We start from the raw sequence: 25,752 nt of genomic DNA, 5'->3' as shown, positions 1-25,752 counted from the left end.
TGTTGTATTCTGACAGCAGGACTCAACTATGAGAATGTGCTTATCAGTGGCTGCAGCCGCCAATCAACAAGTCTTCCAATTTGTCACTCTGTATGAAGTCGATCAAATGATCCACTTCTGTTGAACAGGGATGACCACATATTGATCAAAATTTGAACAGCCCCTGCTAAACCAACTAAATTTTGATCACGTTTTAGCCTTCCATAGTAATGAAATTGTTTGATAATTCTGATCAAAAAGCTGAGTGGAATATCTAATTATATTGATCTTTTACAGGCCATAGTCATACAACAAGACAGCTACTTTGAGGTGCAGAGAGAACGAGAGAAACAGCTGAGACAGCAATCATCAAGAGGTAATTGGTTGTTGGAGCAGGAGAAACAACGCAATTTTGAAAAGCAAAGAGAAGAGTTGGCTAATGTACAAAAACAGCAGGAGCAATTAAAACAAGAAAAGCAGCGATGGGAACGTGAAAGAACTAAGCATCAAAAAGAGATGGAGGCTGCTGAGATGAGGCTATGGAAAAGAGAGGAGACTTCTCGGATAGACAAGGAGAAGTTAGACCAGGAACGGTCAGATTTGGAAAAACAAAGACAAGCTTATCAACATGATTTGGAGAGGCTCCGTGAGGCACAAAGAGCAGTCGAGAAGGACAGAGAGCGCTTGGAGCAGTTGAAGAAGATAAAAAAAACAAGTGTTAGTGCTGGGTCCTTTTCACCAGACCTGGTCCAGGTAACTTTGGTAAGAGTTCAGTTTTTTAATGCTTTGGTAAAGCTAATTTTCACTCTAATTAATCTATGGTCTGTAATTCAGCTTCATAGTACAAGATAGAGAAAGTCACTGTAAAGCTAAGCAAATGGGGATCATGTCTTTTAACTGTAGCAAGTTGGCAGAGGTTTCTTCATCTTCAGTCCATGAGTTATATAAGAAATTAGGGGTTAACCACCATGTAGGGCCAATCCCAAGAAAAACGCATGCTCCATACTTGTTTGTCTTCTCTACACTGTAGTTGAGAAGGAGTTTGAGTCGAGCTGCCTTTCTCAACATATTTGAAACGTCAAACCGTATATATTCATATTCTGCCAGGCTAGTATCCTCTCCATAGTTTCTACTAATCATCTTTATTGCAAACCTGCCCCCAGGATAAACTGCTTCTAAGATTGTAAAGATGGCGCAATGCAGTGTACACAGACTCTTCCTTTATGTTAGCAAAACACATTGTAGTCAGAATGTAGCTAGTTACGTATGCTGTCAATTCAGTTTTGCATTCATTCGTTATATCTAAAAAAGTATATGTGATGGGAAACCAGTTATTTTTCAGTATGTGCATAGTTTGAGCTTTTATATAAACGTTTAGTTGTAGTAATTTTACTTCCTTGGCTTTGTTTGATTTTCCACAGTTTGGTATTTATTTTCTTGTACTAATTTATACATGTTGTCTCGCATGGTCGACTGTATATCAGGTAATACATTAGTAGTTTTTTCAGGAAGAACTATTGAGGTAACTACATTTAAAGGTGACCTGCATGCAGATAAAAAAAGACACAAATTAATGTAGCTATTTGATAATAATTGGATACATTTACAGTATCTCACAGAAGTGAGTACACCCCTCACATTTTTGTAAATATTTTATTCTATCTTTTCATGTGACAACTCTGAAGAAATGACACTTTGCTACACTGAAAGTAGTGAGTGTACAGCTTGTATAACAGTGTAAATTTGCTTTCCCCTCATAATAAGTCAACACACAGCCATTAATGTCTAAACCGCTGGCAACAAAAGTGAGTACACCCCTAAGTGAAAATGTCCAAATTGGGCCCAATTAGCCATTTTCCCTCCTCAGTCATGTGACTCGTTCATGTTACAAGGTCTCAGATGTGAATGGGAAGCAGATGTGTTAAATTTGGTGTCATCACTCTCACTCTCTCATACTGGTCACTGGAAGTTCAACATGGCACCTCATGGCAAAGAACTCTCTGAGGATCTGAAAAAAAGAATTGTTGCTCTACATAAAGATGGCCTAGGCTATAAGAAGATTGCCAAGACCCTGAAACTGAGCTGCAGCACGGTGGCCAAGACCATACAGCAGTTTAACAGGACAGGTTCCACTCAGAACAGGCCTCACTATGGTCGACCTCGAGTGCACGTGCTCAGCATCATATCCAGAGGTTGTCTTTGGGAAATAGACGTATAAGTGCTGCCAGCATTGCTGCAGAGGTTGAAGGGGTGGTGGGTAGCTTGTCCATGCTCAGACCATACGCCGCACACTGCATCAAATTGGTCTGCATGGCTGTCATCCCAGCAGGAAGCCTCTTCTAAAGATGATGCACAAGAAAGCCTGCGAACAGTTTGCTGAAGACAAGCAGACTAAGGACATGTATTACTGGGACCATGTCCTGTGGTCTGATGAGACCAAGATAAACTTATTTGGTTCAGATGGTGTCAACCGTGTGTGGCGGCAACATGGTGAGGAGTACAAAGACAAGTGTCCCAATTTGAACCTTGTCACTTAGGGGTTTACTCACTTTTGTTGCCAGCGGTTTAGACATTAATGGCTGTGTGTTGAGTTATTTTGAGGGGACAGCAAATTTACACTGTTATACAAGCTGTACACTCACTACTGTACATTGTAGCAAAGTGTAATTTCTTCAGTGTCACATGAACAGATATAATAAAATATTTACAAAAATGTGAGGGGTGAACTCACTTCTGTGAGATACTGTATATATTGTTTTAAAGGCGTATACTGTGAGTACTTTTGAATATGACTTTATATCAACCTTTTGATGTCTCCTATATAGCAGCACTCTGATTGGGAAGGGCCAATTAAGGCCTCGTTTACACTCTTGTTGTTCCCTGAAGAGTGATCTGTGTTTGAATTGAAATTCAAAGAGCATGTGGCTGTAAAATGCTGGACTACCATGCCTCAACTGTGTGCATTGCACTTGAATGAGCATCATTCAGCCAGCAGTAGTGCCAGCTTAATTTGACAGGGGGTATAATTCCAGCCATGAAGCATCTGGGGGAGCAATATGTGTACACTTTCAAACTCCACTTTCCATATTGTCACCTGCTTTGGAGGACTCTGGGGGACAAATAAGCCTGGTGCGTGTAGTGGTGGTGGAGGAGGGCCATACCATGTCCTACATGTGGGAATGTTCCAGTATCTTTATAGGCACTGTAATCACTTCCATAAAAAAAAATCTGGTGGGGGAGGGGTATTGAATGTAAACAGACTCTCCTGACTGCTGTAGCATCCGTGGGTCTGTTTACATGCTGGCACTGTCTTGGAATTAATAGTCGTGTAAGCTGCAGCAAAAAAAAAAGGTTAAAAGAAATTTGTTCTTGAAGAAATACATGGAACTGTCTGCCTCTCTCTGTATTTAATACTTTACTCACTGACCTAGAAAAGGAATGTAGATTTAAAAGTCAGGCTATGTAAATACCCTAGAAATATCGAAGTCATTGAATTAACTTTTTGTGTAGCACTGCCTACAGCTGTCTATGTGCATATGTTTTTCCTGGCAGTTTGTGTAATTGTAGTAGCATTTTAGCCATACTATCTTTTGAGTTGTTCACACAAGAGAAAATCTAGTTGCTTGGGTTAGTGGACCTTTTTTTTTGGTTCAACTCGGTCATATAGAAAATATTGGTATAATAAAATTGCCTGATATGCCTTGATAATTTGGCCTTAGTATTTATATGCAGCCTGATTGTATTACAGCAAATAAAGAAGATTCTTTTGAGCTTTACCATCTAAACCAATATGCTTTGCAACTCTTTTTTTTTTTTTTTTTTTGGTCACTAGTTATTGTCTGGACGTTTTATTTCTATTCAACTTTTTTTTATTTTTCTAGGGTGTACCACATTCAGCAAGCTTTAACGGTGAAGGAATGCAGAGCCTGGAAGGGGCTAGTCAGCTTGTTATGAAACCTTTAACCAAAACCAGTGCTTCTGTATCAGCAGCTGATTACCTGGAGAGACCTGAAGTTATGCGTCGGGATAGTAGTTCCACAGACACAAGGCCAGCATTGAAAAATGATGTGCCTATCCATTTGTTAAGTGCCACTAATCAGATCCAAAAGCAACCATTACTTGCTAAGCAACAGATTCCCACTAAACTCGCCCTGAGCAAAAGCGGGAAGGAAAAATCTGGCAGAGGAAAAGCCTCTCATCGCACAGATAGTTCAGGTGAGCACTTTGATCTTTTTCATTTGTAACATTCCTTACACAAGGAATTTTGACATATCTGAATTAACGGTTATGTAGCCTCTAAATTATTATTTTTTTCTTAAAGCATCATTTTAAAATGAAGATTAATTATAATAGGTTATATGACTTGTTTGATGCAATAGAAAGGATAGAACTAAGCACACATATCTAATCATACAGCTGAACAGAAGGATTAATGTGATAGATCATACTTTTAGGGCTCATTCACGCCCCAGCAGTCTAACATGCATTGTGTTAACCACTTCATCCCCCCGCCATTTCTGGCATTCCTCTCCTACATGTAAAAATCATAATTTTTGTGCTAGAAAATTACTTAGAACCCCCAAATCTTACATATATTTTAAAAGGAGCTAGAAAATAAAATGGTGGTAGTTGCAATTTTTCATAGTATTTGCGTAGCAGTTTTTTCAAACGCTTTGTTTTTGAGGAAAAATACACTTCAATGAATTTTAGTGCACAAAAAACAATCTAATACCCAATTGTTTGGTAAAATATAAAATAAGATGTTATGGCGAGTAAATAGATACCTAACATGTCGCACTTTAAAATTGCACACACTTGTGGAATAGCAACAAAGTACGGTACATTAAATTATCCATAGGCAACGCTTTAAAAGCCTTTACAGGTTACCAATTTAGAGTTACACAGGAGGTCTGGTGCCAGGATTATTGCTCTCACTATAACTTTCATGGCGATACCTCACGTTTGGTGCGAAAACCATTTTACATATGCATGTGCGACCTATGTATGCATTCATCTTAGCGCGTGAGCACAGGAGGATGGAGGCGCTTTAACTTTTCATTTATTTTATTTTTTGTTTTTACACTCTTTCATTTTTTTTTTTTTTCTGCTTTTATGGATGAACATCCCTTGTGATAGATGGAGCAGTGACAGGGTCTGTTAGATCCCAGATTTTTCCTCATCAGATCATACCCAGATTGGTTTGACCTGATGCTTTCACAAGCAAGTAATTGTAATCCCGGCAAAACCTGAAGTGACAAATTGTCACTTCCGGTTTTCTTAGGCCATAAAGATGACTGGGGTTGTTCCATTCCTTGGCCATCTCTATGATCAGTCGGCCGAACCGCCGACTTCAGTCCGGGTCTCTTCAGTGGGATGGGGAGAGCCCTGGAAGGGGACAGGAGTGGGGGACCCCCTGCCACCTCTTGTAAAAGCAATCCAGGGGCTTATTAACAGTTAAGATCGCTGTTGCATGAAAGCCCATCGCCAGAAAAAAAAAAAAGATACCAGCTGCAGGCATCATTCTGGTTTAACCATGTAACCTGGAGATGTATGGGTACGTCACGGAGGCTGAAGTGATTAAGGAAGCCATTCATTTGAATTGACTAATGCACCACAGTGGACAAAGCATCAGATCTGCCTCATTTTTGTAAACTCACGCAAAGGTAGTACATTAAAATGCAGGTGCGTTGAAGTGCCATTAGAGTGAATGGCACCACAGCATGCTCACACACATGACTTGTGTTACCGCATGGAATAGTGTGCTTGGGCCCTTATTGTTGAACGTAGGAACGTAGAGCTCTGATAGTACTTCCAGAGGGCCAGAAAAGTTTCCATTGCTGGACATGGAAGATTAGGCACACCTTCTTCCAAATCCCACAATGCTTCATTCAGAGCCTGACAACCTCACCGCTTGCTAGATTTTATTAATCTAATTGTGAAACCGTCTAAAGATCATGGAATCCAAGATCCTTATCTAGTACAGTGCTGCTTAATAAACTCCAAGAAATACACAAATATAAATGTGACAAAAATGCTCATTCAGTAAATAAATATAAGCATTCAGATCACAGTATTATGTCCATAAATTACATAACCTTAAACTATAGTGTTCATATAATATCTCCAAATGTCCACCCAGTGTGTTAATGAAATAGCAAGATAAGTAGTCTTCCATGCTCCCTTCATCACACTCTTGGAGTTGCACTCACTGAATGTGTTTGCCCTTCTCACTTTTCTGTAAACAGCCCAGATAAGGGATCCACTTTTTAAGCACCTAGAATGATTCTTCTCCACTAGCCTACCTTTAGTGGTTTTTCACAAGCTCCCCATCCAACCTGATGGAGCTTGAGAGGTACTGCAAAGAAGAATGGGAGAAATTGCCCAAAAATAGGTGTGCCAAGCTTGTAGCATCATACTCAAAATGATTCGAGGCTGTAATTGGTGCTAAAGGTGCTTCAACAAAGTATTGAGCAAAGGCTGTGAATACTTATGTACATGTGGGTTTTTTTTTTTTTTTTTTTTTTTTTTTTAAGAACTTGCAAAGATTTCAAAACAAACTTCTTTCACATTGTCATTATGGGGTATTGTTTGTAGAATGTTGAGGAAAAAAAATAATTTAATCCATTTTGGAATAAGGCTGTAACATAACAAAATGTGACAAAAGTTAAGCGCTGTGAATACCTTCTGGATGCACTGTAGATGGCATACTCCTACAATGATAAAAGACTGCAGGCAAAACACAAGATATGTGAACATCACATTTATGCACCTAAAAGAGCACCCTGAATAAGCTACAGACTCCAGCAGGCCACCAGCTTCCCAGCTCCTAATAGCTCACAGAGATACGATGTATTCACAATCCACCCCTATGCACATTTCGTCATCTGAGACTTTGTCAAGGGGATGTCCAGCACTGCTGCTGGAAACCTTCTATAAAGAAAAGTATTGGATTACTCATTTAATGTGAATAAGGAAACCAGCACATTAATTTTACTTTTTTTTGTAATTTTTTTGCAGCATCTATAGATCACAGGCTACTGTTCCCATCTAAGCTCTCTGGAAAAGATGAAAGTACAGTGAGGAGCAGACGATCAGCAAGTCCTAGTCTCACAAATAGTCTTATCACAATCTTTCCTCAAGGTAAGCTTCTTGTCAGGAACATATATTTCATTGCTACTTCTGTTCACCGCTTTAAAGCCCATTTTCAGGATTGATGTATTGCAAAATTGTTCGTTTAGACGAAAATGGTTCAAACAAACTATTTCCTTCATTAATTTTTGTGCCTCTTGTCAGCACTGTATAAACTGTATGTAGCATCAGATACATATGTATACAGTGCTATGTTCTGGCCACAGCGCATGGACTTCCTGCCCCGTACCCAGAACAAAATCGAGTCAGGCTTAGTACTGCTCAGTCACTCACAGAATGCTTTGTATTTTTATGAATGCAGACTACTCCTGCCAGTTCTTAGAAACACCACTTTGGGCGTCTCTGCCGATGAAACCACTGACGGGCTTTTAGCACAGCTTCTCCTTATTGATTCCTATACCCACCTGTGAACTCCACAAAGATCCCAGGATGGGAGCTCATGAGGCATAGAGAGCAACCACTCTGATCCTGCGTGGAGCCTTAACAGATATAAGTTTTCTTTTATCCTTTCTCCTCCTACTGAGAAACTACTCTCCATGATAAGGATATAATACTCATGCACTGCCACAAATAAATGATAAGCTGCTGCAAGCACCTGAATGTGTTCCCACATCAATAAAAACTCCCCAAGAATAGTGCTGTGCTGCCCTCCAGTGACCCAAAAAATACACTAATAAACATCCTCCTGAGCATCAATCCCAATGTATAAGAATAAATCTGCGAAACAAAGTCAATAGTAAATTAAAAAAAAAAAAACTGGCTGAGCCACTAAATCCAAATGATATGTGAAATATATATAAAAAATCAAAATCAAGTGGCAATAAACACCTGGCCAACCTATAATAAACACCTGGCTGAGCTGAAGAATAAAGTGTAAAAACAACAAAAACAGTAAAATACCATATTTTTTCACTCCAAAGGATGTACCTGACCATAAGACGCACCTAGGTTTTAGAGGAGGAAAGCAAGAAAAAATATATTCTGAACCAATGGACTGCAGACATAGTAAATAAACAGAGACTGCGGATGTACTACAGGAAATGACCAGAGACTGCAGACGTAGTACAGGAGATGACCAGAGACTGCGGACATAGTACAGGAGATGACCAGAGACTGCGGACATAGTACAGGAGATGACCAGAGACTGCGGACATAGTACAGGAGATGACCAGAGACTGCGGACATAGTACAGGAGATGACCAGAGACTGCGGACATAGTACAGGAGATGACCAGAGACTGCGGACATAGTACAGGAGATGACCAGAGACTGCGGACACAGTGCAGGAGATGACCAGAGACTGCAGACATAGTGCAGGAGATGACCAAAGACTGCAGATGTAGTACAGGAAATGGCCAGAGACTGCAGATGTACTACAGGAGATGACCAGAGACTGCGGACATAGTACAGGAGATGACCAGAGACTGCGGACATAGTGCAGGGAATGACCAGAGACTGCGGACATAGTGCAGGAGATGACCAGAGACTGCGGACATAGTGCAGGAGATGACCAGAGACTGCGGACATAGTGCAGGAGATGACCAGAGACTGCAGACCAATTGGGGAGCGAGTACCCGAATTTGACAGGTACCCGCTCCCACTTCCGTTGCGATTGCCTAGGCGATCAGAAGCAGAAGTTGTCCTCCCTCCCTCCCTGTAGTCTTCTGAGACACGTGACAGGTCCCAGAAGACTACGGGGCCATTCACAAAGCCGCAAGCTGTCACAGCCGGATGCTCACACTGAAGATGCCGGCGCCAGGGATAGAAGACGGCCGGTGAAACCAGCAGTGATGAGGACACCGCAGGACCAAGGAACAGGTAGGACTGAGGAGCAGGAACTGCTGCACAGAAGAGCCGAGCGGCCAGCCTCATACTCTAACATGGCGGCGGCGACAGAGAGTACCGGGTCGGCCGTTCCATATTCACTCCATAAGACACACAGACATTTTCCCCCATTTTTGGGGGGGGGGAGTGCATCTTATGCAGCGAAAAATACGGTATGTGAAACGTATATCAGAAATAAAACATGATCACAATAGCAGTAAATACCTGGCTGAGCTGTAATAAACACCCAGCTGACCTGAAGCATAAAGTGTGAAAATCAACAAAAACGTATTAAATGATTGTAAAACAAATTCCCGGCTGAGCAATCACCCCCCCAGTGGAATAAATATATGATGAGTCAAGTAAATGTTCAACTGGGCTAAATATTCACAAAGAGTGCGTAAGAAAAAAAAAAAAAAGGAGATAAGCAGCTCTTCTGAATTTATACAAAAACAGATAAATGGTGAATGATAGCTAACACTTAATAAAGTGCAAAATGCAGTCCAAAAGAGATATAACAGTCTTTCTTCCAACATTTAAAGTAATGCACCAGTGACTTCAACAGATGTGCAAATCTATCGTGCTCCTCTTCCTTCAGGCATGCACGCTCACCTTTAACAGCTGACCCATAGAAAGTATAGTTCACTCAATATGTATCCCATTGGATTCTCTGCTTCCACAAGTCTTTCCAGGGAACAATCTTTACGTCCGCACTCCGATGGATAGGTGCTCAAAAGATAAGGAACTCCTCTTACTGTAGTAAGGCTTTATTACCATAAAAAATGCCACTTACATAGATACAAGGTTCACAGAACCTATTACAAGCATTTAAGGGAAAAACAGGGCGAACACAGATGGCGGCTCCTGCACGCACCAGAAAAGTCACAAGCTTTCATCCATACTCTCCATGATATCCACCCCTCTCTTGAAGTTTTTTTTACTGTTTAATTAAATAAACTACTACACTATACGGGCTCTAAAATCCCAATAAAATACATTTACGTTTTTGGTTATAACATGACAAAATGTGGAAAGTTTCAAGGGGTATGAATACCTTTTCAAGGCACTGTACAGTGGGGATCGAAAGTTTGGGCACCCCAGCTAAAAATTTGTATTAATGTGCATAAAGAAGCCAAGGAAAGATGGAAAAATCTACAAAAGGCATCAAATTACAGATTAGACATTCTTATAATATGTCAACAAAAGTTAGATTTTATTTCCATCATTTACACTTTCAAAATAACAGAAAACAAAAAAATGGCATCTGCAAAAGTTTGCGCACCCTGCAGAGTTAATATCTTGTACTGCCCCCTTTGGCAAGTATCACAGCTTGTAAACGCTTTTTGTAGCCAGCCAAGAGTCTTTCAATTCTTGTTTGAGGTATCTTTGCCCATTCTTCCTTACAAAAGTCTTCCAGTTCTTTGAGATTTCTGGGCTGTCTGTCACGCACTGCTCTTTTATGGTCTATCCATAGATTTTCAATTATGTTGAGGTCAGGAGATTGTGAAGGCCATGGCAAAACCTTCAGTTTACGTCTCTTGATGTAATCCCCCGTGGATTTCGAGGTGTGTTTAGGATCATTATCCATTTGTAGAAGCCATCCTTTCTTTAACTTCAGCTTTTTCACAGATGGCATCAAGTTACCATCCAAAATTTGCTGAAATTTGATTGAATCCATTTTTCCTTCTACTCGTGAGATGTTCCCTGTGCCACTGGCTGCAACACAACCCCAAAGCATGATTGATCCAACCCCATGCTTAACAGTTGGACAGAGGTTCTTTTCATTAAATTCTGTGCCCCTTCTTCTCCAAACGTACCTTTGCTTATTCCGGCCAAAAAGTTCAAATTTAACCTCATCGGTCCACAGAACTTGTTTCCAAAATGCATCAGGCTTGTCTATATGTTCATTTTCAAAGTTCAAACGATGATTTTTGTGGTGAGGACGTAGAAGAGGTTTTCTTCTGATGACTCTTCCATGAAGACCATATTTGTACAAGTATCTCTTTATAGTGCACCACAACTCCAGTGTCTGCCAGATCTTTCTGGAGGGATCGTGCAGTCAAACGTGGGTTTTGAATTGTTTTTCTCACAATCCTGCAAGCTGTTCTGTCTGATATTTTTCTTGGTCTTCCAGATCTTGCTTTAACTTCCACTGTTCCTGATGACTGCCATTTCTTAATTACATTCCGAACAGAGGATATTGACATCTGAAAACGCTTTGCTATCTTCTTATAGCCTTCTCCAGCTTTGTGAGCGTCAACTATTTTCAGTTTGATTGTTGGGGCAAGGTCAGATGAGTCTGGGCATTTAAAACCTTTGAGATTGACATCACCTGGTCTTCCAAGATGATGATTGAGAACAATCCATGACACTGGCAGGTCTCAGCTTTGCAAAGGGGGCAGTGCATGCTATAAATTCTGCAGGGTGCCCAAACTTTTGCAGACGCCATTTTTTTGTTTTCTGTTATTTTGAAAGTGTAAATGATGGATATAAAATCTAACTTTTGTTGACATATTATAAGAATGTCTAATCTGTAATTTGATGCCTTTTGGAGATTTTTCCATCTTTCCTTGGCTTCTTTATGCACATTAATACAAATTTTTAGCTGGGGTGCCCAAACTTTCGATCCCCACTGTATATCTACTTGTAACTATTTGAGTACTTGTGGCTATTTACCAGAATCTAGTTAGAGTGGAAATTATGCCTTTCTTTCGTCCTGGGAGGATTTTCCTTACAAGCATCTCCACTTGCCTTGAGACTAGTCTCCACATGTCTTGAGACTAGTTCATTTTAAAAGTCAGTTTTCTCAAGTTCAAGGGATCTCCCTGCTGGTCAGTTGTAATTTCTCTACTTTATTTCATTTGTAGGCTGCAAGATCTTTATCACCATAAAAAACGTCAAGTAGAGCTACCAGTCGGATTCTTTTTTTTTTTGCCGTTTGTGTCCCGTTTCAGAGATTTCCCTTCACTTCCTGTCCCGATAGCCAAATGGGAAGTTAGAGGAAATCCCTGCAAATGAAGGGATTCCCTTGGGGACCCCAGCTCACCAGAACAAGTGTCTCCATTAGAAGATTTCCCTTTTATTACTTTTCTGGGGACAAGCCAAAATTTGGGATTCTCTTTACGTTCACTTTTGATGATGATGGTAAACAGGACAAATAGAGAGTGTGTATTTCCATAACGGGGGATGGGGGGGGCACATACTGCAATAGAAATGACAGAGGTTCTAATCCCTCTCCACTCTACCCAAAACTAAAAATAAAGTTTTGCTGTTCTACTTTCAGCACTCCTGTAGCTGACGGGTGACTGATCTGCTCCAAAACACTGTTGAGTCTGCTTTCATAGTCTACACTGTTTCCTTTTAGACTCAACTATTGCTTCGAGCTTCCTGAATCTGATATTCTCCACTTTAAGCAGTGAGGTTCATGCATGCAAAAGTACCTTGTTTTTTTCCTTCATGCCTATCTTCAACAACTCCTATCTATCTTTTACTTCCTGTGAGGTAAGTACACAGGATGTTATTTATTACCAAGCAGCATAGTTTCCCTCAGTTGGATAGTTCCGATGCCTTTGCGGAACTGCCTTGCTGGGTAATAGATCCTCTGTCAGACAAATTTTCCGAGTGCTTGTGTATGCATTCCTACTTCTAACTCCAGTTAGACAAATTTTGCCTTTTTATAGGGCTCGATTTCATGATTCACAGAACCTTAAAATAAATGGCCAAGCAGGCTTTACTATGGCTATCATGCCTCAGGCACACCTTTTGGTTATGCTTTGGACGGTTGTCTTCTCATCCTTCTGGTCCTGCTGTTCTTGTCTATCAATTTGTGTTAATATGTATCTTCCTGCCTACCCTTTTATATAGGTGCTACAGATCCCCTCAACCCTTCCTTTGAAGGGGTTTACAATCACTACTCTATTCTTCCAGTTTATGGTCGTCTTCCCTTTCTTTAATTAGATTGCTGAGAGTGCTATTATACCCATGCATATCTAAGAGATTACTTATCCATAAGGGTACAGTACATGCTTTATTTTATGAACCTTGAACTCAAGCAAAGGTGTTTTCTTTTAGCCTCCGACTGTGAACTAGTTAGTCTTTTGTGTGGATATATCCTACTTCTAAATTGTAAATCTTTGGCAGAGCCCATCCTCTTTGGGAAACCTGACCAGGATGAATTGAACAATTTGAGTCATTTGTTGACTCTGCTGTGCAAAATGTAAATGCCGTCTGAATTAAATAACAAGGGTTCATTCACACAATATCCTGAATATCCACTTCTGGGGCTGTCCACCCATGTAACATAGCAAACCAAAAAGTGACAAGGAGAGAAGGATTTAAGATGACTGCCCCAGAAGTGTACAGAATAAACAGAGTTGCATTCAGATGCATATAAAATTATAACTAATTCTTTATTACAAAAATCCAATACAGTTATTTTAAAAAAAATGAATTCATATCCCAACAAAGTATAATGCCATACACAAGTCTTTGACTTCAAGCACAAGTCTACATGTTTTTCCTCAGGACTGCAAGTCAGCTTGAAACTTATGTTACATCTACAAAAACAGACAAGATCAACATATTTGAATTCTACATATGCAAAAGCATCAAATCATTCTTCATTTATATAATCGCTAGTGTGTGTACATAGTCATTTTATAATTATTATACCCATACCAAATACTATGAACACTTCAGACAAATACAAGAAAGGCTGTCTGACTTTGTTACGATTTTACATGTATCTGGATGCAACTGTATTTGTTCTGTACACTTCTGGGGCAGATATCTTAAATCCCTCTCTTCGTATCCTTTTTATTTTTTTAATATGTAAATGCCTCTATTGTGGGAGATCCCTAGTGTTTTCCCTGCTTTCAGGCTGTAAAGGTAATTTAGGGGCACCCCCCTGGGAGCTGCATGTGGCCAATCTGGTTGGAACCGCTAGAAGACACCATTGCCTTTTACGCTATGGTGTATCAGTGTTCATGTGTGCATGCCACCCAGCCCGGTTCGTAAGAGACCACTAGTCCAGTGCTGAGGCATGACCAGCTTTGGGTGCGCAGCTCGACCATGACACTGCACAGACGCGCCTTGCCAGCCTTTACTACTGCCCAAGTATGGCCAGGAAAACAGACTGAGCTTGTGCAAACACCACATTGGTTCTGGAGTTTTCCAAGACTGAACAGCAACCTAGTAGCTACTCCCTCTATATGCTTTTGCATTAGAGTGCTAGGTTTGATGAATGCCTCCTTTGAAGCAGTACCATATGCTCAGTTTCTTTCAAGACTGTTGCATCTCAAAATCCTGACAGCAGGGGACAAATGGACTGTTTCCGTGGAATACCCCATGCATTTTGAACAAAAAAAAACTTATTCTTTCAATGGTGACTTTCTAACCTGATGCTGGAGGAGAGGAAATCCTTTCCCCCAATGATGTGGAAAGTACTGAGAATGGACTTCTGCCTGTTAGGCAAGGGTAGAGGCCTGAATCTCCTGTCCGTTCAGGGGACATGGTCCTGAGAGGAAACTTAGATGCCAATCAATGTCGTGGAGATCAGGGCAAATCCGCTTGTGCTTTAGCACTGGAACCCCCCCCCCCCCCCAACCTCTCTCCCCACTCCAGGGACTCCTTGTTTGGATCCAAGCCGACAAGGCCCTGTTGGGAAATACATCAAGATCATCAAGACAGAACCAGGAGTCCAGCTGCTTTTCAAGAAGCTGAGCTCATTCTGACTTCATGCTCTAGCCCTGTGCATAGTACACATCCCGGGTGTGGAAAATTGGCAAGCGGACCTCTTAAGGCCCCAATGGCTGGGTTTTACTCTGTGTTTCTGGTGAGGGAGGACAGATTTAGACTTACTGGTGTCCACAAACTGGACAGGTTCATGTCCAGGGATCCATGAGTATTCAGGGTTGTGTTCTAGTCACGCCATGGAATCAGTTCAGCCTGATTTGTGTGTTCCCCCTCTCAAACACCTAGCCTATCTGCTTTATAAGAAAGATGGTCAAGACTCCTAGCAAGCTCTACTTGGGTCCTACTGGACCATCCAAACCTTTCACAAGGTTCCATGTTCCATTCTGCTTCACGGTCTCTGGCTTTGACGACTTGGCTGTCAAAGCCCAAGTCCTGAGAGGCAGAGTCTTTCAAGACAACTATTCCCATCTTGCAGAAGGCCTAAAAGCTCTCATCTCGTAGGGTTTAGTACAGCACTTTGCTTGGTGCCTACTCTGCCTTGGTGGTGCTGTTCCAAATACTTTTAGCTTCCCAGTCTTTATTTAGAGCCTTTGGACAAGACATCACTCACATTGAACTGCTGGTAAGCTCTCCGTTAAGTCTGTAGGACCTCTGACTGGTGGTGGCCATCCTTCAGAGACCACCTATTTGGGTAATTTTTCTTCCTCTCTCTTTCATGCAAGGTTGCCTTACTTGTGGATATCGCCTTGATCAGAAGAATGTCTGAACATGGCCTTATCCTTAAAGAAAGATCAGATTGTTTTAGGACAATGGTCTAAGCATTAACTCTCCTTTATCTTTTGATTTACAATTAAGAGAACAGGATTTTTTTATTTACTTGTAAAATTCCTTTCTTCGATTACATCACAGGATATTGCTTGCTAACAAAATTGTAACAATGCTGGGTGTGGGTGGGGTGTGCAGGGCTTTGCTATTTGCCAGTGTTCAACTGGCAATCAACTGGAGGTGGAGCATAACCCCCGTGTTCTAAGAATTAGCTCTCCAGTGTCCTGTAATGTACTCCAAGACATTTATTTTACTGGCAAGCCAAAAATCCCATTTTGTCCTACCAGACTTTCCCTGAAGCCGAGGGTTAAAGGTGTGCTATGTTAGCCCTCAGCTATTATCTGGCTGGCCTTCTAGTTTTCACTTACCTCTTTTGTGCAGTCCAGGGCTAGGTATTCTAGGTTTCTTCTTTTACACGAGTAAACCTTTTTCTCTGATCAACTTAGCTGTTGGTTTAAAATTGTATTCTGCTATTCAGGTAATTATTGTTGTGCCACCTGTTTTCTTGTAGCTCATGATTGGTTCACCTCCATATTGTCCGCTGAAAGTCACCAGTTTTTCAGGTTTCCCTTTAGTGGTGATTACCTGTTCTAATTACCTGTTCTGGAACTCAAGATTGATCCCTATGTTCCATATTTGCTTACCTTTTTTATCTAGCCTTTTTTTAGACATTGACTCTATCACATACTCCATTTAGCAAGATTTGAACGTTTCCACACCCCTCAGATTTTGAACATCCCAATGTCTAAGAATTGCTACATTCCTGTGTCCCTTAATGGACAGTAAAGAAAGCAATATTTTTTACTTACTTTTTCTTGAAGTCCACTTAGGGACACAGATCTCACCCTGTCCTATTGGCCTTCTGTACTGCTTGCTCACAGTGCCTTGCTCAGTGTCCAAGCCTCCTGAAGGTGGCAGTATAACCCAGTGTCTAAGAATTACTATAATGGGCTTCAAGAATAGAAATTTTGTGGCAAAAACTTCTGTTTAAAGTTATTACTGCACATGTAGCATGCCAATAAAAAAAACAACCTGTACTTTAGCTACTGTATTACCTACAGAGTTGATTATATCCTTTTGACCACAGAGTTCCACATTTGTGTGGCTGGGTTTCTAAGTCCTGAAGCCTGTGCTGCATTGCTTCCTCACTCTTCACTTGCTGTGTCACTAGATTCAAATGTTCAGGACAGTTTTCCATCTGATTGATGAGAAACTTATTTTATATGTAGTTTGTTTACCAGGCTTTCCTGTATGCAAGTGAAGGGAAGCATTACTGGGCATGTTGAAATTGCTTCTGTAGCATTACAGATTACTGTAAAGGATCCCCAGATTACTGACCAACGGGAGTTAGGAGGCCTAATGCTTTTCAGATATACCTAGGTGAAAAACTGAAGTTGTTAGTAGTGATCCCTGTTGTAGCAAACTTGCTCATCAGAGTTGGACGCGGAGTTCCCCTTTTTTATTAGAAGTATTCCTCAATCCTTTATTCCCTACCCCCTCCCTTCCTGAGAGGCACAGGGACAGATGTGTGTTAAAAGTTGCTGGCAGGCTAGAGCAGCAGGGGGCCCAGCGCTACAAAGCCCCCCCCCATAGAGACAGCAGACTCTCTGTCCAAGGGACCTGTGTGATTTCACACCTCGGGGAAGAATGACAGAACCTTCTCAAGAGTTCAAGGCATTCCCCAGAAGCACAAACAAGATAACATTTTTAACAGATCTGGTTTTCCCCTATGTTTCATATCATGGATTATGACAGATGTTGGTTCTAACTCAGAGTTCGCCGGACTGACCCCTCCCTAAACAGTGTATTGGCCAGTTACTCAGACCCACCCCCCTTGTTGGGGGACTTTAAAAAACACAGGCTGTAGGCCTGAGTTAAGCCAAACATATCTCCCAATTTTAACATCATAACAGCAGGAGATCAAAGACCCTTCGCTCTGCAACTTGGATCTGCTTACCTTAACATGGCAAGTAACTTAACCTTTTAACTTCTCCCTGTTATCTCTTTGCTGTACTTTTTTATTTTTATATATAAATATATATCTTAGTTACATTTCCTTTGTAAATATTTTATTGCACCTGTTTGACTCTTTTAGTAATAAATCTTTCTTTCTGAAAGTGTTACACTGTTTCTAAAGCGCTTAATTGCAATTTACGAATTCCTGTCTTTTGAAGAGACGCTACTGTGTTTGTTTAATCCTCTGCCCAATCGGCCTGCGGTGACTGTATTGGACAGGCGACTTTTCAACCATTACAGTGTATATTGGATAAAGAGAGTTTCCCCTTTCTCTGTACAAAAAGGGGTGGTGGCAGTGAAGGGTTAGTTGCGTAATTAACCCGACCCAGTAACAAGCGCATTCAGGCTGCCGGTGCGTCGATTGCGTTCCATTAGCTGGACAATCGTTGTGCAGGGTGCAGCTGAGTGTGGCATTGTTACGCACGCTACACCGCGGTTCTAGATTGGCCGGTCCTTTGGTCACGAGTTTGGTGAGAGAGTCTAGGGTCTGGCACCGCGGGCATGACGTATTGGTGGTTGCGGGCGTGAGATTGTCGCATGTTGAGGGTGGCGATCGGGCGACTGTGACATATGTGTGCTTTTAATTGCTCTATTTTTAAACGTCAGCTGTAGTTTATAGGCAAACAGGTTGTAAGTATTTTATTTTTCCTATCAAAGTCTGTTTTCTCATTTTCTTTGCTATGTAGACCCTTCAGGACAAGGAGATCCCATCAATGAGACACCACCATATCATTCAAGCTTGCATCGGCAAAGCAGTGCTCATCTACTGACACCCTCTATTCCTCCTCCACCACCTCCTGCTCCAGCTACCGAGGAAGATACAAATAAAGAAGATGTTATATTTTTCTAGATGCATCACTGACTTTTTATACACTTTTCATGGCACAGACTAAAATATTGTGGATTAATGCTTTTACCACTAAGGCCTTTTTTATGAAGTTTTAAATAGGTTAATTAAATGGAGTCTGTACAAGTAACAGGTTTTAAAATGGTGTGGCATTCAGTCCAAAGAATAATGAAGGGATATTCACCAGTAGATTTGCCAAATGCAATATAGTTTTTTTTTGTTTTTTATTTTTTTGTTTTTTTTTTCTTGTTCTGCTAACCATGTGGGCTTACGACCTGACATCTCTGTTCCAAGTGCAATTGGAGTGAAGTCAAAGGTTAATGGTGCATCTGTCTGTCAAACTGAAGCGTGGCCTGCTGGACAGGACTGCTTAATATTTAGGTTAAAGTGATGTCCTATACTTGTTGTCTTGTCTCATAAACATTTCCTGAGGGCCAAAAAGAATTGGTATTACCGACAGCCTGTCCCTGCTTCCTTTAGTATTCAATAAGTAGCATGTCTGCTATTAAGGGGTCTGTTTATATCTATGTATAAAATACACTGTGTGAATGTATAAGCATTCCCAAAAACAGTTGTAAATAATTTCTTTGCTAATGTTTTTAAAATGTTCAAAATTTATTTTTTTTAAATTTCAGTTCTTTTGCAGTGCAAATGTACCACACATTTGGCTAATCCTGTTTGTTCCAGTGTTGTCAAATCAAATGTAATTATACAATATGTAAACTATTATACATGTTGTATGGTTTTCTTTGTAGCATATAAGCAGAACTGGATGCTGCATATTTTAAGAACATTCACTCCTGAGGCTGCATTCACACCTGAGCATGCCAACAGTTTGAACAGGCACCATAAAGAACAATTGATTTGTATCGATGTATACAGTTTTTTTAAGGTTTTTAGTAACTTCAAGCTACAAAACGTTGAGGCGTGAATGCAGCCTGAGAGAGAAAATACCTTAAGTACATTCAATCTTTAGAGAAAGTACTCTACAAACATTCAATCAGAAAAGAAAGTACTAGATTTGAAGGTGCTGCTCGAGGCTCCAACAGGTTGTCTTCCGTACTCAACTGCTGGGAGTACAGGCGAGGATGGAGCTCGTCTCAGATCCAAATGTCAATGCAAGGGAAAGAAAAAGTACTATAAGCCACACATCACTACAAGACCCTGTGTGTAGAGTGTGAAACAGCCTCAGTCCAGGCTCCAACCAGGCCACACCCCCAATGCGTTTTGTTTCATCGCTAGGGCTTAGTCATGGGGTTCCATTAAGAACATTCGATCAGAAAAGAAAACAACATTCACACAAGGGCTTTATACATTGTGCAAAAAATCCCAAAAATTTATGATTGAATGCTCATGAAATTACACAGAACGGACATACAGTTTCGCTGGACGAATAGCTATGCAGATTTTTGCATTCTAAGTAAACCCCTTAGTGTCTAAAGAAGTCAAACTTTAAGAAATCGTCCTTGTAGAATGTTTTGCTTTCTTGTGACGTGCCTCTGTGTGACAGTAATAAACCAAATTTTTATTCACCTATAGAATTAGGAACTATCTAAAAATAAGGATGTTTTGGCAACAGTGATTTGCCTGCTGTTAACAAACAGTCCTAATTGTTTTGTTTCAGTCAGCAATATCAGTTTTTAAGTAACATGGCCATTGGACCAAATGATGCAAGTGGTTTTTGTGAACATTCTGGGCTTGTTTAAATACATTATATTTTTTTGCCATTTAATAAATCACATCCATTTTTATTTTTGCTTCATTGTAGAGAATACTGTGTCATTGCTCACAGATCTCTGACCACCAACACTCTCCTTTTCCGTATACTGTATATGTAAGGCACAGCCACAGTTATAACCTACCTAATTTCTACAAACATAATAATTTTTATAGTGCCATAGTAGCATTGTCCCTGATCTATACATTTGTCTTTTCCTCCATTGATGCTTAAGCACTTTAGCAAAGAGTGCAATTGTGAAGTATTTAAAGCCACTCTGGCTAATTCAGTCCTTGATTGTATCTGTGTTGAAATGTTTATCACAGGTTATTGGTTTTAAGTTTAAAATTACATTAATTTAACCTTTTGCGATAGTAACTTTAATGACAAAACATTTATACTGTAGTTCTCAAGATGGGAAAGAGGATTTTGGGGAAGTCAGTACTTATTTTGCTGATTAATATTTTATGCATTTTGGAAGTCTGCATTAAGACCAACTCCAATTGTGTGTTCTTTCATGCTTTTAATATATTAAACTGTTACACTGCCACTGAAAGCAGTGCCAGTTTAGCCTGTAGAATAGTTATTGATCACACATGAGGGCAAAGTGCAAAGCTTGTACATTGCATAGTGTATGGCCAGCTGTGGGAAAACCTAGTGTGTTAACTTGTAGCAAGTGTAGCTGTCACTTAGCTCCTCAGTATTTCAGTGTAATTATTGAGGAGGTGTAACAACAGGGATTACATCATATCCTCTCCTCTGTCTGCAATGAAAGGAACCTACAGTTCCCATCAACCACAGGAAATTGTAGTGAATGTGGGCGGGTATACTAGGCCATACGTGTTGAATATGTCTTGAGAGTCTCGGTCCGCCCACCACTGCAAGTGGGGCTGAAATACATCACTGCTTCCTGGAGAAAGAACTACAGGAGGGATGTACCAAGTGGCTGGGGGAATAGGAGGCATAGCAGCCACCCGTCTTACAAACAGGAGACCAAAGAGAATTAACCATTTGATTTGAAAGTGAATAGGCTATTTCAGAGCAACTACTGAGTGAACCAGAAGATGATATATTCAGTGAAAGTAGGAAATCAACAACAAGGGCATGTAAAGACGTTTTTGCCTGGAGTTCTGCTGTAAGCCAGTGTACATGGAGCTTTAAAGTACCGCTGTTATGAGAGAAACAGAGACTGCCGTTGCTGACCTTCCCTTATGAAAATGCTAGTTACTTGGCTGTTTTGCATCTGTATTTTGATTTTCTGACCGGAGACTTGTTGTGGGTCAGTGACTCTGAGAAACAGAAGCATCACAGCCATACAATTAGTTTTCAACATTGTTGGCCGCCATATTTCTGTCATGACAGATTTATAATTTAGTCAATCTTCCAAAATGCCCTAAAACCTTACAGATTACAAAAAAAAAAAAAAAAAACTGGCACTGCAGCACAAGAGTACACATTCCTAAGCCATTACCACTCATCTTTAACTAGAAAATCTGCTGGAAAGTATTTTAGTTCATTAATCTTTAATGATTTTAACATCACTTTGTGATTTGGCCATATAAATGCAAGTGTAAAAAAAAATACCCATGCACCAATGTTTGTTTCAAGTCTTTTTTGATGATGGAGGCTGGTCCTCATTCTTTAGTATACAAGTTGATGTATGATGCAAGATAAGAATTTGCACATGAAACTATTTTAAACACACTTCTTTTTTATCACTTAAGGCATGTATAGCTGACAAAAACTGTTCATTAGTCTTCGTTGTATTGAACAATAGTTCTGTTTTAGACTCTTCCATGCACTCTGTATTTTATCAGTACAAGTTTGAAAGAGACAGCAAGTTTATTAAGAAATACTTAAAGAACTATGTAATAATTCTAACACACAGAGCAGTGATATCTTGCAAGTAATTGCTAACAAATTGTGGAATCCAAAATCTGTTTAGTGTAGTGAAACTGCAAATGTGTACATTTCTGAGATTTGTCGTCTTTACTTTTTTTTTTTTTTTTTTTTAACTGGCAGTGTACGTTTTTGCTTGCTCAAATTGGAAATACTCGTAACTTGGAAAAGACCCAACAAATGATCAGTTTTTAGTCAACAAAAGAGCTACTAGTCCATAAAACCATGGGCAGGGGCCTGAGTAATATACACAGGACGTTTAAGGCATTTAACACATTTTCTCATTGTTGCGAAGCATTTAATGAACAACAAGAAGCATCTTAATTTGACAGCTTCTAAATGAAGTACTTGTATTAGACAGACTGATGGCATTCTTTCCTTACTGTCATTCATTGAAGTAGCCTCTTAAATGTCAGTTCAGTGCTTCATTACTGAGTAAATGAATCCAGTCCTTGGTTTTCAGTACTGCGTAATGCACTTCATTTTATATATATATATATATATATATATGTATATATATATATGTGTATGTATTTGACTACTTCCAAATGTCCAGAGCTGTAGTACTTATCTGATTTGGGCTCTCTAGCTTACCTTACAATGCATGTATGGGTTATGATGCAAATTATAGGTGCTGGGAATTAAACTTATCTTGGTTTCCGGGTTAAAATAAAATGTATTTAGGAGTAAAATACAACAAACCCAGTGGTGAATGAATGTATAGTTTTGTAAATATAGCATTCTATTTTTTCTGAAATGTATCATATGTAATGTGTCACAAACTATGTTTCTGTTGTGTGTCTCATGAACAAATACTACCCTGCAGTATATAGCTATGCTGACACAGGTAGATAATTCTGTATGTTTAAAAGTGGGTGTAATTTGTTTTATTAAGCAAGAATAAACTGAATTTCACAGCGTTCATAATGTCCTGCCTCTTATGAATCTGCATTGTTAGTAATTAAAAAAGAAAAGTGGCATAACAATTTGTTTTTGCTTTTTTTTTTTCTCTAATGAAAATATTTTGAAATTTTACGTTTCATCAGCTATAGTTACAAATGATCTAAATGCCTTATTTCCTCTGAAGCTTGAAGACCTGCATAAATATCACAATAGACACTGGCATCCCAAAATAAATCTATAGAAACATATTTTGTTTATGTGAAGTAATAGTTTTTTACAGTGTCTAAATAGAATTGAATTAAAATTAATAAAAAATACTTTTGTTCTCAAACATCTTTCAATTACATAGTTAAACTTAAAAAGATAATGACATAATCAAGTTGAAAAAAGACACTCCAGTTTGTTCAACCAGTAGGATACAATAAAAAAAAATGAAAATGCCCATACAAACATTGCTATACCAACAACTGATACAGAGAAAGGCAAAACAACCCTACGAAGCATGATCCAATTTGCTCCAGCAGGGAAAAGATTCTTCCCTGATCCCTGTGAAGTCAATTGGATATTCCCTGGATCGACAATCTGGTGTTACCTGTAAATGATAATTATTAACTAGCTATATTTTGTGATTTAGGGATGTATCCAGCTCTTTTTTAAAACAATCTGCAGAGCTAGTTCTTTAGGGATCCTATTCCACATTTTCACAGAACTTGCTGTGAAAAAGCCTTTTCATACTTGGAGGTTAAATCTCTTTTCTTCTACACAAAAAGTGTGCCCCCTTGTCGTCTTTAATGACCTGAAAGTGACTAACTCAACGCTAAATTCACTATATTGGCCACCGGTGTATTTATGTATGTTGATCATATCCCCCCTTAATTGCCTTTTCTCGGGATAATAAATTCAGTTCCGTCAATTTCCTCAGAGGTACAGTATGGGAGAAGTTCTTTCTTGCAACACAACTTACAATTTGGATTTAATTAACCCCTAACTTACTGTTGACACATTATCAGTAGTCAAGTTTAACTCGTTTATACTACAGCACAGTACTCCGTTTCCTTCAAAGGATGAAGGCCCAAGAAGATGTAAAGGCCTTTTAATGTTCTTTCAAGACAACTGCCGAAGGGCAGTCCTTGTTCAGTCATTGAGGTTGGAAGACTGCCAAATACATGCTTTCAGGATGCCCTGGATTATAAAATGTTGAAAGCAGAGATCCTGTGGTGTCTGGGGGTTCAACGTCAGTGATTGTGTAGTGCCTACACAGCTTAAGTTACCAGATGGAGGGGTCTCCCAAATTCCAAATGTTTGACCTCATCCACTTGGTTAAACTGTGGCTGCAACCCAATGTTTTTACAGGTCCACAGATCATAAAAGGGTCATCATGGAACAGGTGAGTGAGCCAAAACTGCTTCAAAATTGTCCAGTCAACTGGTGTAGTTTTATCCTGCGTCGGAAGACCTCATGACCAAATGTACAGCTTTGATATCCTTAACAATCGAGGTCATGTCCGTTGGCAACAAGATTATAAATGGCTTTGCAACCTGTAAAGCCACAAAGAGGAGCCACTAAGAGACTGGCAAGAATGGCCACAAGTCTGCCTCTGCCTCCTGTTGGAAAGCTTTGCTTGATAAGCCTGGGTGGAACCCATGGGCATTTTTAGTTCTGACAGAGCAATGAATGGTATCATATTGCTGATAGGGAGCCTATGACCTAGTCCGGTGGTTATCCTTGTTTGCACACCCAGGACTGGTTGCTGATCTTGACATGTTGTATTAAGTAGGAAAAGCATGTACACCCTCTGACTCCAGGATCCTGGTTATCTCCAGGTAGGAGTGGTGTATTTACATGGTATCTGTAAGAAGTACAGTTGCACCTTGCAGCATTGGTAGCCTTTAAAACCAGTAGCAGGACTGTATGCCATGAAGTAGCTGTATTATCATTATTGTTACATAGTATGATCCCAGGAAGAGACACAGGAAGTGTGCAGTAAGGAGAAAAAAAGTCTCTGAACCTTAAAACACCATCATGTCCCCTGAGTGGACACTTGGCTCATTTGCACATAACTTTCATGCTACTGCTGTATGGGTGATCACTTATGAAAGTATATCTTCCCAGACCCTCGGCATGCCCAGTATAGCAAAGATAGAGATCTCTTGAAACCATTTTCAAAAGCATGGATGTGAAGGTAGCAAACGGAAGTCAGTAAGTCCCAGGGTTCAGTGTGTCCTCATATTTCCAAAAACAGAGAATATTTTTTTTTTCATTTCAGTATGTTCGTATGCCTGCAGAGGGTCCTGCTACATTTCAGTAAATGACTAATGGGATCCTTGAACTTCATCTACATTTTGTGTTGGCCTACTTAGATAATGTTGTGGTCTTTAGCACTGACTGAGATACTCCTCTCACTAGTTTACAGAAACTATAGATCTGGAGGAGGCAAAATACCTTGGTTACACCACTGGACAAAGCCTCATAAAACCACAGAAGGTGGAAACAATTAGGGATTGCCCTAATCCCTTGAACAAAACGCAGGTTAGGACCTTCCTGAGCATCTTAGAATACTGTAGACATTTGGATCTGAATTTTGCTACTTTAGCAGCAACTTTGACTGTTCTGACCAAAATAAAAACGCTACATTGAGTAACTGGGGTCCTGATGCACAATATGCCTTTCAGAGTCTGAAACAGGCCTTTTTTGAGAGCCAGTGCTGGTAGGTCCAGACTGATGCTTCCAGTGTTTGTCTGAGGACTGGTTTGTAATGAATGGTGAATGGAGATCATTCAGTAGTTTGAGTTGAAAGCAGATGTCAACTGAAGGGAACTACAGCATAGTAGAGCAATAATGCCTGGCTTTAAATTGGAACTGTAGGCTTTGTGATAATATTTACAGGGATGTTGCTTTAG

General features: G+C 40.0%; 1 protein-coding gene across 3 annotated transcripts in view; it reads left to right on the top strand.

The window, feature by feature from the left end:
• Positions 1 to 22,935, top strand: part of LOC149468500 (rho guanine nucleotide exchange factor 18-like) — an 82,184-nt gene extending 59,249 nt beyond the window's left edge. For 2 of the 3 annotated variants that reach the window (XM_089670015.1, XM_089670014.1), the window contains 4 exons: positions 277 to 741; positions 3,861 to 4,194; positions 6,997 to 7,119; positions 18,173 to 22,935. In XM_089670015.1, the coding sequence (XP_089526141.1) occupies positions 277 to 741; positions 3,861 to 4,194; positions 6,997 to 7,119; positions 18,173 to 18,336 (1,086 nt within the window). In that variant the 3' untranslated portion in view covers positions 18,337 to 22,935. The remainder of the gene's footprint in view (positions 1 to 276; positions 742 to 3,860; positions 4,195 to 6,996; positions 7,120 to 18,172) is intronic. The other variant, XM_089670013.1, reaches the window with a different exon arrangement.
• The last annotated feature ends 2,817 nt before the right edge of the window (positions 22,936 to 25,752 follow it).

This window comes from Staurois parvus, unplaced genomic scaffold (assembly GCF_062004578.1).
Source record: "Staurois parvus isolate SC_StPar_1 unplaced genomic scaffold, SC_StPar_1.0 ptg000086l, whole genome shotgun sequence".
Classification (NCBI taxonomy): domain Eukaryota; kingdom Metazoa; phylum Chordata; class Amphibia; order Anura; family Ranidae; genus Staurois; species Staurois parvus.
This window is presented reverse-complemented; position numbering and strand designations above follow the sequence as displayed.